Source organism: Drosophila erecta, unplaced genomic scaffold (genome assembly GCF_003286155.1).
Source record: "Drosophila erecta strain 14021-0224.00,06,07 unplaced genomic scaffold, DereRS2 tig00000000-arrow-pilon, whole genome shotgun sequence".
Classification (NCBI taxonomy): Eukaryota; Metazoa; Arthropoda; class Insecta; order Diptera; family Drosophilidae; genus Drosophila; species Drosophila erecta.
Genome location: NW_020825194.1, coordinates 14463488 through 14477762, shown reverse-complemented (window position 1 = coordinate 14477762; position 14275 = coordinate 14463488). Strand labels below are relative to the sequence as shown.

Genomic DNA, 14275 nt, shown 5'->3' with positions numbered 1-14275 from the left:
AACGAAACAAAAAAAATAATAACTATGAGTTAAAATTTATAAGCAGCGCTGCTTAAAACCCGATACAACTACAGTCAAACAAAAAGCACCTTGGCTTAGAAAATGTCCGTTAAGCCAATGGTTAAGCTTAAGTCGTTACACTGGTCAGCGCTGTTTTCGGGAAGTGAACACCAACGATCCGGGGGAAGTCCTGCAGATAACTGACCGATTTAATCAAGGAACATTTGTATGAAGAGAATTGGTTTTAAAATTATTGCTATACAGAATTGAAAAAATTGAAAAAAAAGCGAAGAGAAAATAATAAAAAGCCAGCAATTAAAGAAAGAGTAGATATTGTTTTATACATATAAAAACTCAATAAAAACGCAAAGTACATAAAATGTTAAGGCTTGTGTTGTGCATATCGGTTTATTTCAGGCAGCAGCAAATAAGTATAACTAATCCCAAAAGCCAGATAACCCAATTCAAGGAAAGGGTGCTATTTCCAATGGACACATCATGGTAGGTTGGAGCCTTCGTTTCAGGAAAGTGTAAAACCATCAATTCGGGATTTGTGCTGATCCTTTGCGTGGAATTTTGCTCAGTCAAGCATTCTTTGAGAAGCCCCTCTAAAAAATGAATCCTTTCGTAGACGCAGTCAAAACCCGTGTAGTAATCGTACACTGGTGTCCCATTTCGAATGAATTCACCTGTTTCATCCACCAGAAATGAATCTAGATGGTTAAGTCGGCTTCTCCCAATCGTAATGAAGAACGCTCGGGAATCGTTTTCCACGTGGAAAAAGGCGTACGAGTGACTTATGTAATTATTGTGGGACTGAAACTCTTGGGATCGCAGTCTTGGTTTCTTCGGCCTTCTGTGTATGCCTCGGCAAAAATAAACAAATGTCTTGTTCTTAATGGGCCAGCATTGTGGGCTGATTCCCATTTTTCCTTGAAATGAAACTAAAGGAAACTGTGTTTGTGATAGCAAAACGTCAAAATCTAATAGAGTTTTAAGACAATTACCATTTAAACACAAAAAAATTTTGGGACGAATGGCTTTTTTATTAAGCTTTCTAATAGATGGAAGGAAATTAAAATTTCTAACGGTTCATTTGGTGTCAAATATTTGTAATTAGCAGTGTGGCCGTTCTGCAAAACCTTAGTCTACGAAATATCTATCTAGCCTGTATGCGATAGTATCGCTACCACCTGCGACCTGCAAGTTTTTGCAACGTCGAGGAAAAAGTTCTCTGAATATTTCAGTTCGGTTTTGTTAATGTTATAAAATCGGTTTACACAGACAAAATGATAACGTCGTGAGAACATTTAAATCGCAAATTTGCATCTGCAAATTGTAAATTTGGTCAGGGCAGCTGCTGCGAATGAGAACAGTACCCCGCCCCCACGAAGAGAATTGCATTTCAGCTCCCTTTTGTTCCCCAATAGCAGCTGTTGGCCAGTTGGCCAACCCCCGATTTTTTTTTTTTGGCCCAATCGGAAATCCGCAGCCGGTTAACAGTGATCCTGTCTTCAAGAATAGAGAAAGGAACCCAAATCATATATGTATATAAAACGATCGCATATTTCTTAATATATAATAGAGGTAAGTATTATTTGGGGACTCTGTTATTATTGAACAGCTGTTCACAGTTTACCCCCAGCCGAACAGCTGATTTCGAGTTTTCCCCAAAATTAAGTCAATAGTATCGAAACATGTAATATACTTAAAACTGAATACTATTCATAAATAATAATTCAGCTTAATACAAAATAAACGCATCAATTTAATATCAGCCTAGACATATCGATATGCTGGCATATCGATATTGCGCTCATCCCTATTACGTTGACTGAAAAAAACTGATGAACTTAATTAATAATAAGTTGTAATAAGTTATTTAGAGCTTCCGTGGAAAACACCGTCATCCCCGTGCATGGAATCCGATCCTTATTTTTCACTTTTCACGGCTGCGCTTGTGTTTTCCCACCGTAGCTTTGGTATTGTTTGCTAATGGCGATGAAAAACTCGACGTAAAATTGGTGCTAACAAAAGAGTGTGTATTTGACAAGCAAAGAAAAAATTGTAGTTTTCAAACTTTATTTTGAGCTTAAACTCGTTTTTTGGGCTTATTGAAAAAATACTCGCTCGAGAACTATGCAACTCACAGCCCCGAATTTCCACTTGGAGCACAAGTACAAAGCTGGCAACAGTTCAGGAACCAAAATATTTAACCCACTGCTGGTCTTTCTGTCTGTTTCCGGAAAAAAAAAAAAGCAAACTGGTCTCTGTTAGACAGTTATACGTCCTCATACTCGTAAATTAAACATTTGTTCGTACACATACATATTTTTAGCGTATTTTGGCCTGTATGCGTCGCAACACACCTTTGCCGTTCTGTTAACGTTGCCCACTAGACGACTGCGATGGATAGCTTGGAGAACGACCAGGAGGAGCTCCGCCACCAGCCGAGGGTCACCTTGGCGTATGGCAGTGGGGCCACCAGTTCGGCCGCACAGGAGAACCGTAAGCTATCCATCATCCGGAACCAGATAGTGCTAATCCTTTTGACCTCTTGCAGATTCCCAGTATGCGATGTACTATAATCAGCAGAGGGAACCTCTTTCGGAGGGCTACATGCTAATGACGCCGTTCCTGTCCAGTTCGCAGAGCCACACGCACACCCATTCGCCGCCCACGTACACCGCCATGGTGGCGCCACGTCGCGAAGAGAGCTCTGGATTTGAGGGTATGGCCGGGCGGTGTGACAAGTGCAGTTCGCTGGCCGGACTCTGCCGCTGCGAATCGGTGGTGGCCAGCAGCAGTCGCTATGCCGACTCCACACAGAACCAGTCGCAGTCGGAGGCTCAATTCTTGGAGCAGCCCTCCTCCTCCACAGCGGCGGTCGCCAATCCGCCACCCGTTCATGCCATTCCACGACCGAAGCGAAAAAAGACTGAACCTCTGACACTCGAGCCAGAGAGTGAGAATGCCGGCGACGTGGCGGTTGCGTCCGTCAGCGGCACATGGCCTGCCGGTGCAATAGAGGAGCATGCCATGGACTCTGCGGCGGTAGTTTACGAGCTGCCCTCTAGTTCGCTGCAGCTGAGTAATAGCTCCTTCGAAACGGCTCCAAGTGTCGTAAATGCTTACGACGATGTGACATCTAGTGCCTCGGACACGGAGCACGGCCAATTTGCCCATACGCGTACCACCAATACCACGACGACTACGTCGGCGGTGCAGGCTCACAAGAAAAAGGCCAACCGCTCCAGTGATGCCTCCAACGCATCATCCAGCGCGGTAGATACGGATGCCACGCCGAGCACGAGTGCCCAGTCGAGAAGGCGACAGGTTAATCACTTCTCCTATCGCAAAGCAAGGATTTTGGAGCCGGAAAACGAGAGCAGCGATGACGGCTGGGATTTGCGTGTGCACAATTCTGCTCCACCAATTGAGCCCACAGTGACGATTATCCGTGGTAGCAGGGGATCCGTCGAGGCGGAGCTAGGACATACGGATCACAACTACTACAATAGTCGTCGCGCTGTGGCTGGAGCCCCGCCGGATAGTACCTACATGAGAGCAGCCTCCTGCTCCACAGCCACCCATACTACACGTAGCGTGGATTACGGATCTCGCATGGGTCAAAGACCTGCTGCAACGGGATCACCGTCCACGACCTCGGAGCAAGAACAGGAGCAGCTACAGCAGGAGGAGGGAATCATTCACGATGAACGACTCCCCCTTCAGTCACCTGGCCAAGCCATGCGCAGTATGTACGGTGCTCCTCCCGAGTCTAGAATGGCCTGGAGTCGTGCGCATCCCTCTGACGATGCAGTACCGCCTAGAAAGCATGCACGTTTGGAACTGTCCGGAAGATCGCGGTCCAAACTGTCCTCAACAAATTATAATTCGTTCTATCCTGGAAGGAGCCGACACCGTACTTATGCGGAGCAAGGGAGCAGCTCTGGGCGACATCATATGCCGTTCCCACCCTCCTCGACACCAACTTCGAACGGGTCCTGTGTGATTACCTACGTCGGCCGGCCGAGGGAGAGTCAGCCTGCCGTGGATCTCAATCTTCCGTCCACATCCACGGGAAGGCATGGCAGCCACGAGACCCGCGCCGATTCCGTAGTCTTGACTGCACCAGACTTGCAGTTGGATGATTGGTCATCGGACGATGATGATGATGACGTAGTATTTGTGCACTCCACTCGTGAACCCATACTCTCGATCGATTTGACTTCAGATGACGATGGCTTAGCTAATGATACGCAACTGCAGAGGGATAGAGAGCGGGGTCGTGAAAGAGAACGGGAGCGAGAAAGGGATCGGGAACCATATCGTACTGACACTCAACCCAACCCGGAGGAGCCAAGTGAAGAGAGGAGGACCTTGTATGACTGTGCTTACACATTCCCCTATGCTCGCAGGACAGATCGTCGTACAGAAGCAAATAATGATGGCACTTCTGCATTCGCATTTTATAGTGGCGCTCTGGCTGATCGGGCTGCCATTTCGGACCACAACTACAGCTACGAGCTAGACCAGCTGATGGATCCCAGCGCAGGTCATTTTTACCCGCCCCGCTGCTCCAGTATGGATCCTCAACGCTACTTCCTTCCAATTAACGAATCCTCTGTGTGGATGCCAGGCCATCCCTCGGTTCCACCACCGCCCCCAATGCCCCCAATCCTGTTGCCTGACAACTCTTCCACTGAGGCATATTTACGTCATCAGCAAAGAAATCTTACCTCCACTCCAAGTAGCTCCTCAAGTGAGCAGACATCAACGCAGCAATCCCGTCACAGGCGAAGTAGTCCGGCGAATGTATATCACCGGTACCATCCGTACTATTATGCGATCACAACGTTGCCAACTGTGGTGGAGTCGGACTACCCACCCAGTCTTCAGCCTCACCCTCATTTTCAGCCCAGTCAAGGTGGGAGCAGTCGCAGTTCTTTGAGCGGAGCTTTAAATGCGGCTGCTGTAGCAGCGACAGCGGCGGCGGTACAAGCACAAACTTTCAGTGATTTGCTTTCACAGGCTCATAATGAGGGACGTGCTGCGGCATTGGAAGGCAACCGGACACCTCCACATGCCATAGTACATTCCCAACAGCAGCAGCGACAATCCATTAATCCACCCGCGCCAGCAGTAGCATCGAATGCAAACCTGGTTGCAGGTGTTTCTCCTCCACCGCCGCTTGAAATGTATTCCGGACGGAGCACCATACCGCACTGCGGATCTCCGCCTTTTAGTGTACGACGCTCCGAGGCAGCATATAGCAATAGACAGCACTATCAGCCGCAGCCACACCAAGGCCACCAGGCACCACAGAACCAGATGCACGCCCACATTCATCCCCCTCACCGGGCCAGCGCTATTGTTGCCACCTCGCTAACGCCGGCTCCACCATACCCGGTCCATCAAAATCTGTGGTACCGTCAGCAAAGCATGCAGGAGATGCACCGTCGCCACATGACGCCCACGCCTATCGATCTTTCTTCGAATGCTCCGCTCTTGACGAGCACGCTGCGAAACGGGTACCTGCATAGCATCTGTAGTTGTGTTCATGCTCGGAACGGACCCGTATCAAGCCTGGATCCCGCCTACTATCCTCCGTACGACGCTGCGACCGCTGCTGCTGCTCCTCCACCATCTCCGCAACAACAGTCGACTGCTACATCCGAGGGTGCTAGTAGTAGCGGAGCAGCACAAGCGAGAATGAGACACCTGCAGCTTCAGCCTCAACAGCAGCCGCAGGCGCAGCAATCGCCACCGGTAATGCAGCACCTGCAGCGACAGCGGGCAATTCACCACCACATGTTCCACCACCACTACTCGCCGCTACATCTGGAGATTGGCCTGGCCCCCCTCTCTCTGGGCTCCCGTATCCTAATCGGACCACCTCGTCCAAACCGGGGAGCTACTTTGGTACCACCATACGCAAATCGAAGACATACCTATGTTAATATCGTTTTACTTTCATTTCAGGAAACCATCGAGAGGAATACCTTACCACACAAATATCGACGCGTACGAAGACCCAGCGAGTCGGATGAAGATGCCGAGAAGTGCGCCATTTGCTTAACCCTCTTTGAGATAGAGAACGAAGTTCGGTGAGTTCAATGCGGATTTTATTTATTAATTACTCTACATTGAATAACAATTGCAGCCGCTTGCCGTGCATGCATCTATTTCACACGGACTGCGTGGATCAGTGGCTGGTTACCAACAAGCACTGCCCCATTTGTCGCGTCGACATCGAAACCCACATGCCAAACGACGCCCTTGCCCCCAGTTCCAGTGGAGTCACAGACGCCGCCAATTCCGCCGCCTTATGACATTGTGTCCACGGCATCTTCATGTAAATCCCTCAGACTGAGTTTGTTCTCGGCATGCATCGATATAAGAACAAAGAATGAAATATTCGTAATAACCCCATATACAAACCTTAAAATGTTTAACCCACCGCAACGCATGTAAAAGGCAGTTGCCACAGCTTGCTGCCGTGTTGCGCTGAAAGATATCAAAAAGCTAAATCGGTTTGGCTCAATTTCTATATCTAAGTATATTAAGTGATTCGGCAAATAATTTCCTACACATATGTACAAATTGTCTACGTTTTGTGAAACAAAATTCTTGTGATAAGAATTTCATAAATATGCGTATATTGTTATAGTATAGAATTCCCACGACGGGCGTATATGATGACTTAGACCCCAGCTTGTTGTTATATTTTTAATGATCACACAAAATACCATATAACATCGGACCTAAAATTTAATTTAATCGATTCGACAATTTATATTTTCCTGATAATGTATTTATCACAATGCGTAATATTTTGAAGGATTTAAAATTTGTATGATTTCGCCTCGTTCTCTAGCAAATTTTGGGTTGTTTTGATTAGTCACAAAAATGTAAAGGAGAATAATATTTTATTCTATTACCAAATTATATATAATACATATGTTCAATTTAATACATTACCGATTATTGCTCAATATCTCATAACGTGCCATATAAGTGATTTGATTCGATGCAATTTTTAAAGCTTGAGCTAACATATTTTAAAATGGTTGGTTTTATATTATAAAAGTTTGTTGTCTAAGACGGCAGAAATCAATAAATAATCCAATAAACTTTTCTGCGTTTTTTTTTTATTGCTCCGATAAAAGTTCGGTACACATTTATTTCTGTTTGGGATTTATTCTTAATCAGTTCTATTATCAATAACAGTTCAATGCGAAATTTAAATGTGCTACTTTGTGTAAAATCGTCGTGCAACATTTTAGGGATTTTTCAAAGACGTTCTATAAGTTCAACACTATACTTTGATGTCTGGATGGGTCAATTTCATTGTTATGACAGAAAACCTATTCAAATACAATGAATCTGTGAATACACACTACTGCATAAATTATGAATTTTTAAAACTGTGAATCCAGAACCTTAGAATACGCGATTCTTTAGGTTTGTAGACTTTCAAATTGACCCAGAAAAAGGGCACTACTATAAATCATTGCTAGCAAACATTTCATTCTAGGCCATATTACTGGGTCCAGCGCCCGCATCATCATCATCCGCATCCTCTTTGGTCAGGTCGGCAAAAAAGTCAGATGCATTGCTGCATTTTGAGGAGGGAAGATTGTGACGCTGCTCCTTGTAGGCATTGTGTTTCTCATTGTACTTAATGTCCCCAAAATCCTCGAAATACTTAACATTCCAGAATCGCACGTCGTTGTTGTGCGAGGAAGATGCGATGAGCTCACCGTTGGAGTTCACGTCTAGTGACTCGATGGGCATATTATGCTGTCCCACCACGCCGAGATTGCGATACGGAGCGATGTGACAAGCTCGAATGTTTCCATCCTCGCCCGCCACGCAGGCAATCCGGTCTGTGATGGGTATCATTAGACTAATGGGGCTCTTTATGCCCGGATACATGTCGCAGTGGTACCCGAATTGTCCCCAGTTGTAGGTATACAGCCGCCCCTTGGAAGTACCCACAACCAGCTTGGAGTCACCGCGATAGATGCCCATGCAGCTCAGTTCCTCCTCGTACGGCTCTGACTGCACGTACATCTTCCGTGCAGCTATATTAAATGTAGTCAGGTAGCCATCGGCACTGGTGGCCAGTAGCAACTTGCTTTGGTCGTTAGTCGTCAGCTGAGTGATCTGATCTTCCAGCTCTTTCAGCTCGAAAATGGCATTCTTGGTACGTAGATCCCACAGCTTGACCGTGCCTGCATCATCGCCCGTGGCAAAGAGATTTTCATTTAGAACGTGCAGCGTATTGATGGCATCATCGTGGGCCGTCTCGTATAGCTTTTTCAGCTTCTCCGTCTCCATATCGGTAACCATCACGCATTTGTCTTTGGAGCAGGTGAGCAAAAAGCGGCCATCCTCTGTGAATTCCACATCACGACATGCTTTGGAATGAACCTCAATAGTGCGCAGCAGCTTGTTAGCCTCGTTGTCATACTCGTACAGATGTACATCCCCGATTATTGTGGCTAGAGCGATGATATCGCGATCCGGATGGAAGCAGATATCTGTTATAAAGTCTTCGAGTTTAATCTCTGGAGGAGCACTCCGTGGTTTCTTTATAGCGGCTATCATTGCACGTACAGTCTCGTCTGTTTCGTCGTCCTCGTCCAAGTCGAAAGTGGCTTCTGATTGCCTGTTGCTGCCCGATGGATTATCGTCATCCTTGCGTCTCTTTGAACTCGTTGCTCCTCCGGCGGATGCATCATCGCCCGCATCATCGAGCATCGAATCATCTGAATCAGAGTCTGCTGCATTCGGATCGAAACTATCGTCGCTGCTGATACTTTCATTGCCATCGTAACTACTGTCGCCATCGTTATCCGGCACTGGAGCACCCATTTCCACCAGGTCATATTCGTCGTTGTCGCTGTCCGACTCGTTCAGCACCTCCTGTTCAATTTCTGCTATGACACCGACCACCATGTCCTCGTCCAGATCATCCAGTTCGTCTTCGTCGGAGGGGGTTTTAAAGTTGTTATGCCTTCGAAACGCATGTTCGGAACAAGTTAAGGATTCCAATCTGTTGACCCAAAGCGATGCTTTATAAAATACTCACGTGTGCATAATAGTATACGTCCAAGCTCCGAAAATATTCGCTTTTATTTACCACGTTTGGAAATTGTTTGGATACCACGAGAAGAAGAGGAAGCAGAAAGCATGTCGCTACTCAGCTGTTCGACGTGGTTGTCCATATGGCTAGTTCCTGGCTAATTTCGTTTTAAGCCATTTCTTTTGGTATTGAGCAATATATCAATTTTCACATTATATCTCAGATAACAATCGTGTAAAGTGATTTCAGCTTATTAAAATTTTGCTTATTTTAAAAATTAAAATCTCAATCTCATTACTTTCGGGTTGAATATAGTTGAAATAAATATTGGTATTTTTGTTACTCAGACGATTATGTCAAATTTGTAGGGTGGACCGACGGTCACACTAATTCCCATTCGCATTGTTTCCCTTGGCATTATTGCGCGGGTTTTAGTCTAGAACAGTGTGCAATTGTTTTGCTTACTAATTTTTTAACTAGTTGTATGCAAAGTAAAGCGCTGGCTGCTGATTGAATCGCAGGTCGTGATGTCCAAGAAGCCTGTCGCTCAAAGAAAACAGCTCACACTTAGCAGCTTCATTGGTCTGGATGGCAATTCCCAGAGTCAACCTAAGAGCAGAGGTATTTTGATCGTTTTGACCAGATTAAGGATGCTAATAGTTGCATTTCAGCCGCAAGCGTTAAAAGCAAGCCCTCCACAATCTACAATCCCATCTTTCTGGACGCGTCGTCATCTGATGATGAATCTACGGAAATATCCAGTCAATCCAGCAAGGACACCATTGACACCAAGAAGTCCAGCAGAGATCCTAGAACCGCAAGGCTCAAAAAACACTCATATCTGGATCTGACGGAATCGCCACTAGCTGAACGTCCTGCTAAGAAATCTGACAGAGATTCGCCCATAAAACCAACACAAAGTGAGAGTAGTCACGCGCAGCAAGGATTCTTTGAATCTCCTATTGAAAATACATTTGGGGGATTACTACGGAAACCGCCTCATAATAAGAGAAAAACTTCAATAGTTTGGCTTTCGGATTCTCCGGAAAAGAAACTGTCGCAAAACGAGGAGACCACAGATTCTCCACTCCAAAGGTACTCCTTTGAGGACTTTCCAAGCAAGCAGAATGGAGATAGTAAACATCATTTACTCACTCTGCCTGATTCGCCGCCCCCTCCCCTGCAGTCTGTCAAGAAACCGGAGAAAACTATGTTGCAAAATGAAACAAAAACGTTTCAGGATAAGGACCCTTCTATAAAGCGCCAAGTTACTAAGAATAAGGCTACCATTCCGGCACTGCTTGACTCACCGCTAGCTCCAAATACATACAAAAAAACAGGCAGTAATCGTAATCTTTTCGAGGATTCTCCAGAGAAAAGTGGCAACGTCCAGCAGGGTTATAAACTGGGTTCAGCGAAAGAAAATGCTATCCCAACAAAGCCTGCGCCTGCTTCTCTGGAGAGGAATAGTCTCACCTCCTCTCCACCACCAGCGGCACAATTGAAGCCCAGATACAGTGTGGCTTTTGACAATTCTCTGGCTGATTACTTAAAGGATTTGGCCCAAAATGACAACTTCAGCATCGATCCTAATAAACAAAGCGCTGAGACACTGAAGAGCACGCTGGGCTTTTTTCGCAACACTTATGTGGACCTAATGGAAAAATATTGCTCTCTGATTGACCAGATTCCCGCCATGCACTTCAATGAAATAGCAGGTTTTCAGCCGAATACGTTTCTTAAGCTCAAGGTAATGCGACAAAAATTTAAGGCACGGACACAGCTTGTCCAAAACAGTTTAGATAAGAAAGAAAGCCAGCTAAAAGCGGAACAGGAAGCCCTTGAGAAGGAGGAAATGGAAATGCGGATGGAGCAGGGTCGGCAGACGGTTTTAGCATCATCAAACACAAATGTATCTTCTTCCAAAGTACAAGAAAGTAAGGTCGAAAAAATACCCAAGCGGGAGCAGCTTTTACACGACCTTTGCGGGGAGCCAGACAATTTCTCACCACCCAGCTCGCCACACAATATGCAACCTATTCCGAAACGCCAGCAGCTCATCCACGACCTTTGCGGAGAGCCAGATGACTTCTCACCACCAAGCAAGAAGAAAGATCCGCACCTGTTGCGAAAGTGCGAAGAACTTGTTCATGACCTTTGTGAGGAGCCGGACGACTACTTGGCACAGAGCATGATGCTAGACGACGACCTGCAGGAGGAACAAATGAATGGAGCCACACAGGGGACCACAACAAGCAGGATGGATAATGACGATGATGACTTGGAGGGATTGCTGGCTGAAATCGAGGACGAGCATCAGAAGATGCAGGACCGTAGGTCAGAGTTCAATGGATACAGCTATAAGGAGTTGGAGGCTGTTAAAGTAAAGGAGAAGCATAAGGAGACACCAATAAATATTTCGTTGGATGATGATGGATTTCCCGAGTACGATGAGGCCATGTTTGAACAAATGCATTCCCAGGCTGCTGCCAATAAGAGCAGTGTAAGTGCCGGCCCAAGCACCAGTAAGACCTTGGCAGTACCTGCCAAGCTGACCAGCGCTCCAGATTCCCAAAAGCTGTCGGGGAATTTCCATGCGAACGTGCACAATGACGGCATCACCGGGGAGTTCGATGGCCAAAAATTTGAGCACTCCACCCGCCTCATGCACGGCCTGAGCTACAGCTTTGGCCTAAAAAGTTTCCGTCCCAATCAGCTACAGGTGATCAACGCCACCCTCCTGGGCAATGATTGCTTTGTCCTGATGCCAACTGGAGGAGGAAAGTCTTTATGCTATCAGCTGCCTGCCATTCTGACCGAGGGAGTAACCATTGTTATCAGTCCGCTGAAGTCGCTGATCTTTGATCAAATCAATAAACTGGCTTCTTTAGATGTGAGTATAAGAACCATATATCAATTCGTTAGATATATTTAGCTTAACTTATCTTGAACAGATCTGTGCGAAGAGTCTGAGCGGAGAACAAAAAATGGCCGATGTCATGGCCATCTACAGGGATTTGGAGTCTCAGCCACCTATGGTCAAATTGCTTTACGTGACGCCTGAGAAAATTAGCAGTTCAGCTCGCTTCCAGGACACCCTAGACACCCTTAACTCCAACAACTATATAAGTAGATTCGTTATAGACGAGGCGCATTGCGTTTCCCAGTGGGGTCATGACTTTAGGCCGGACTACAAGAAACTTGGAGTACTAAAAAAACGTTTTCCAAATGTTCCAACTATTGCCCTAACAGCCACAGCCACGCCTCGCGTCCGTTTGGATATTCTGGCCCAATTAAATCTGAAGAACTGCAAGTGGTTCCTCTCCAGTTTTAACCGTAGCAACCTGCGGTACAGGGTACTCCCCAAAAAGGGGGCCTCGACGCTGGACGACATTAGTAGATACATCCGCAGCAAACCGGCACACTTCAGTGGCATAATCTACTGCCTTTCGCGTAAGGAATGCGATGAGACGTCAAAGAGAATGTGTAAGGATGGCGTCCGGGCAGTTGCCTACCATGCTGGTCTCACGGATACTGAGCGGGAGGGTCGGCAAAAGGACTGGCTGACCGGAAAGATCAGGGTGATCTGTGCCACCATCGCCTTTGGCATGGGCATAGACAAACCAGATGTCCGATTCGTTTTGCATTACTCGCTACCCAAGTCCATCGAGGGTTATTACCAGGAGGCAGGTCGCGCGGGCCGAGACGGTGATGTGGCGGATTGCATCTTGTACTACAACTATGCGGACATGCTTAGGATCAAGAAAATGATGGACTGTGAGTAGTTAAGAGATATTTATTAGGTTTATGAATTGATCATTTGCATTCCCATTTTAGCTGACAAAGCTCTTCAGTACAACGTGAAGAAGATACATGTGGATAATTTATATCGCATTGTTGGATACTGTGAAAACCTCACAGATTGCCGACGTGCCCAGCAGTTGGACTACTTCGGGGAGCACTTTACCAGCGAACAGTGTCTGGCGAACAAAGAGACAGCTTGCGATAATTGCCTAAACAAACGAGCCTATAGGGCGGTAGATGCGTTGGAGCATGCTCGTAAGGCTGCGCGAGCAGTTAAGGATCTGTGCAGCGGTAGATCCCGTTTCACACTATTGCATATAGCCGACGTTCTGAAAGGTTCGAAGATCAAAAAAATCATTGACTATAACCATCACAAAACGCCCCATCATGGCGTCCTAAAGGACTGGGATAAAAACGATGTACACAGGCTGCTGCGCAAAATGGTCATCGATGGCTTCCTGAGGGAGGACTTAATATTTACGAACGATTTTCCGCAGGCCTATTTGTATCTGGGCAACAACATCAGCAAATTAATGGAGGGCACGCCCTACTTCGAATTTGCAATAACTAAAAATGCCAAGGAATCCAAGGCGGCAGTCGGGAGCGTTTCTGATGGCGCAACGAGCAGTACTGCTGATGGGCAGTCTGGAATGCGGGAGATTCACGAGCGCTGTTATACAGATCTATTGGATCTATGCCGAACCATTGCCAGCCAGCGAAACGTTACCATGGCTAGTATCATGAACATTCAGGCCCTGAAGAGCATGGCCGAAACACTGCCGCTCACCGAGAAGGACATGTGCAGTATTCCGCACGTGACCAAGGCGAACTTTGATAAATACGGTGCAAAGCTGCTTGAAATTACCAGCAACTATGCCTCGGAGAAGCTTCTGATGCAAGCTGTTCTGGACGAAGAGGAGGAACAGGCGGCCGCCAAACAGAAACCAAGCACCTCCGGATGGAACAACGAAAGCGTGGACTGGGACAGTGCGGTTGCCTCTCAGGGCAATTCAAACACGAGCGGTGCCAGCGGTTTCAACTCGTTCAGAGCGGGCAAGAGAAAAAAGGTATACAAGTCAGGAGCCAGCAAAAGGTACAAAACGAGTACTACATCACCAGCGGCCAGAAGGACAACGTCTGCCAGGGGTAGAGGTGGTAGGGCGGGCGCCAAACGAGCGGAGAGTTCGGCTTCCTCATCATCAGGCTGGAAATCCAAGAAAACAGGAAACAGCTTTGGTTTCGATTTAATGCCACTGCCAGGATCGAAGTAACTTGAAATCCTTTGACAATTTGCCTTAGAAACTACAGTTTTTAAATACTATATTGTTTATGAGCGTATGAAAGTAACGTAAGCTAAAAGATTTTGGAAGTTGTTAA

General features: G+C 46.5%; 4 protein-coding genes across 6 annotated transcripts; 2 read left to right on the top strand and 2 right to left on the bottom strand.

The window, feature by feature from the left end:
- Nucleotides 1–315: 315 nt before the first annotated feature.
- Nucleotides 316–968, bottom strand: LOC26526732. The gene has a single exon (XM_015155032.2). The coding sequence runs from the start codon at nucleotides 925–927 to the stop codon at nucleotides 409–411; it is 519 nt and encodes a 172-aa protein (XP_015010518.1). The 5' UTR covers nucleotides 928–968; the 3' UTR covers nucleotides 316–408.
- Nucleotides 969–1151: 183 nt separating this feature from the next.
- On the top strand, nucleotides 1152–7137 carry LOC6553819. Of its 3 annotated transcripts, none has more exons than XM_026976115.1 (5): nucleotides 1152–1587; nucleotides 2339–2508; nucleotides 2564–5925; nucleotides 5986–6110; nucleotides 6167–7137. In XM_026976115.1, the coding sequence occupies exons 2-5, from the start codon at nucleotides 2409–2411 to the stop codon at nucleotides 6333–6335; spliced, it is 3756 nt and encodes a 1251-aa protein (XP_026831916.1). In that variant the 5' UTR covers nucleotides 1152–1587; nucleotides 2339–2408; the 3' UTR covers nucleotides 6336–7137. The 3 variants fall into 3 exon arrangements, with proteins under 3 accessions (XP_026831916.1, XP_026831917.1, XP_001980514.3); XM_026976116.1 differs by lacking the exon at nucleotides 1152–1587 and adding an exon at nucleotides 1780–1982; XM_001980478.3 differs by lacking the exon at nucleotides 1152–1587 and adding an exon at nucleotides 1780–2038.
- LOC6553820 (WD repeat-containing protein 55 homolog) lies at nucleotides 7138–9479 on the bottom strand. Its single transcript, XM_001980479.3, has 2 exons — nucleotides 9101–9479; nucleotides 7138–9025 (listed from the first exon to the last, which is right to left on the bottom strand). The coding sequence occupies exons 1-2, from the start codon at nucleotides 9106–9108 to the stop codon at nucleotides 7537–7539; spliced, it is 1497 nt and encodes a 498-aa protein (XP_001980515.1). The 5' UTR covers nucleotides 9109–9479; the 3' UTR covers nucleotides 7138–7536.
- Nucleotides 9442–14243, top strand: LOC6553821 (Bloom syndrome protein homolog). Its single transcript, XM_001980480.3, has 4 exons — nucleotides 9442–9715; nucleotides 9766–11987; nucleotides 12049–12871; nucleotides 12932–14243. The coding sequence occupies exons 1-4, from the start codon at nucleotides 9622–9624 to the stop codon at nucleotides 14167–14169; spliced, it is 4377 nt and encodes a 1458-aa protein (XP_001980516.2). The 5' UTR covers nucleotides 9442–9621; the 3' UTR covers nucleotides 14170–14243.
- The last annotated feature ends 32 nt before the right edge of the window (nucleotides 14244–14275 follow it).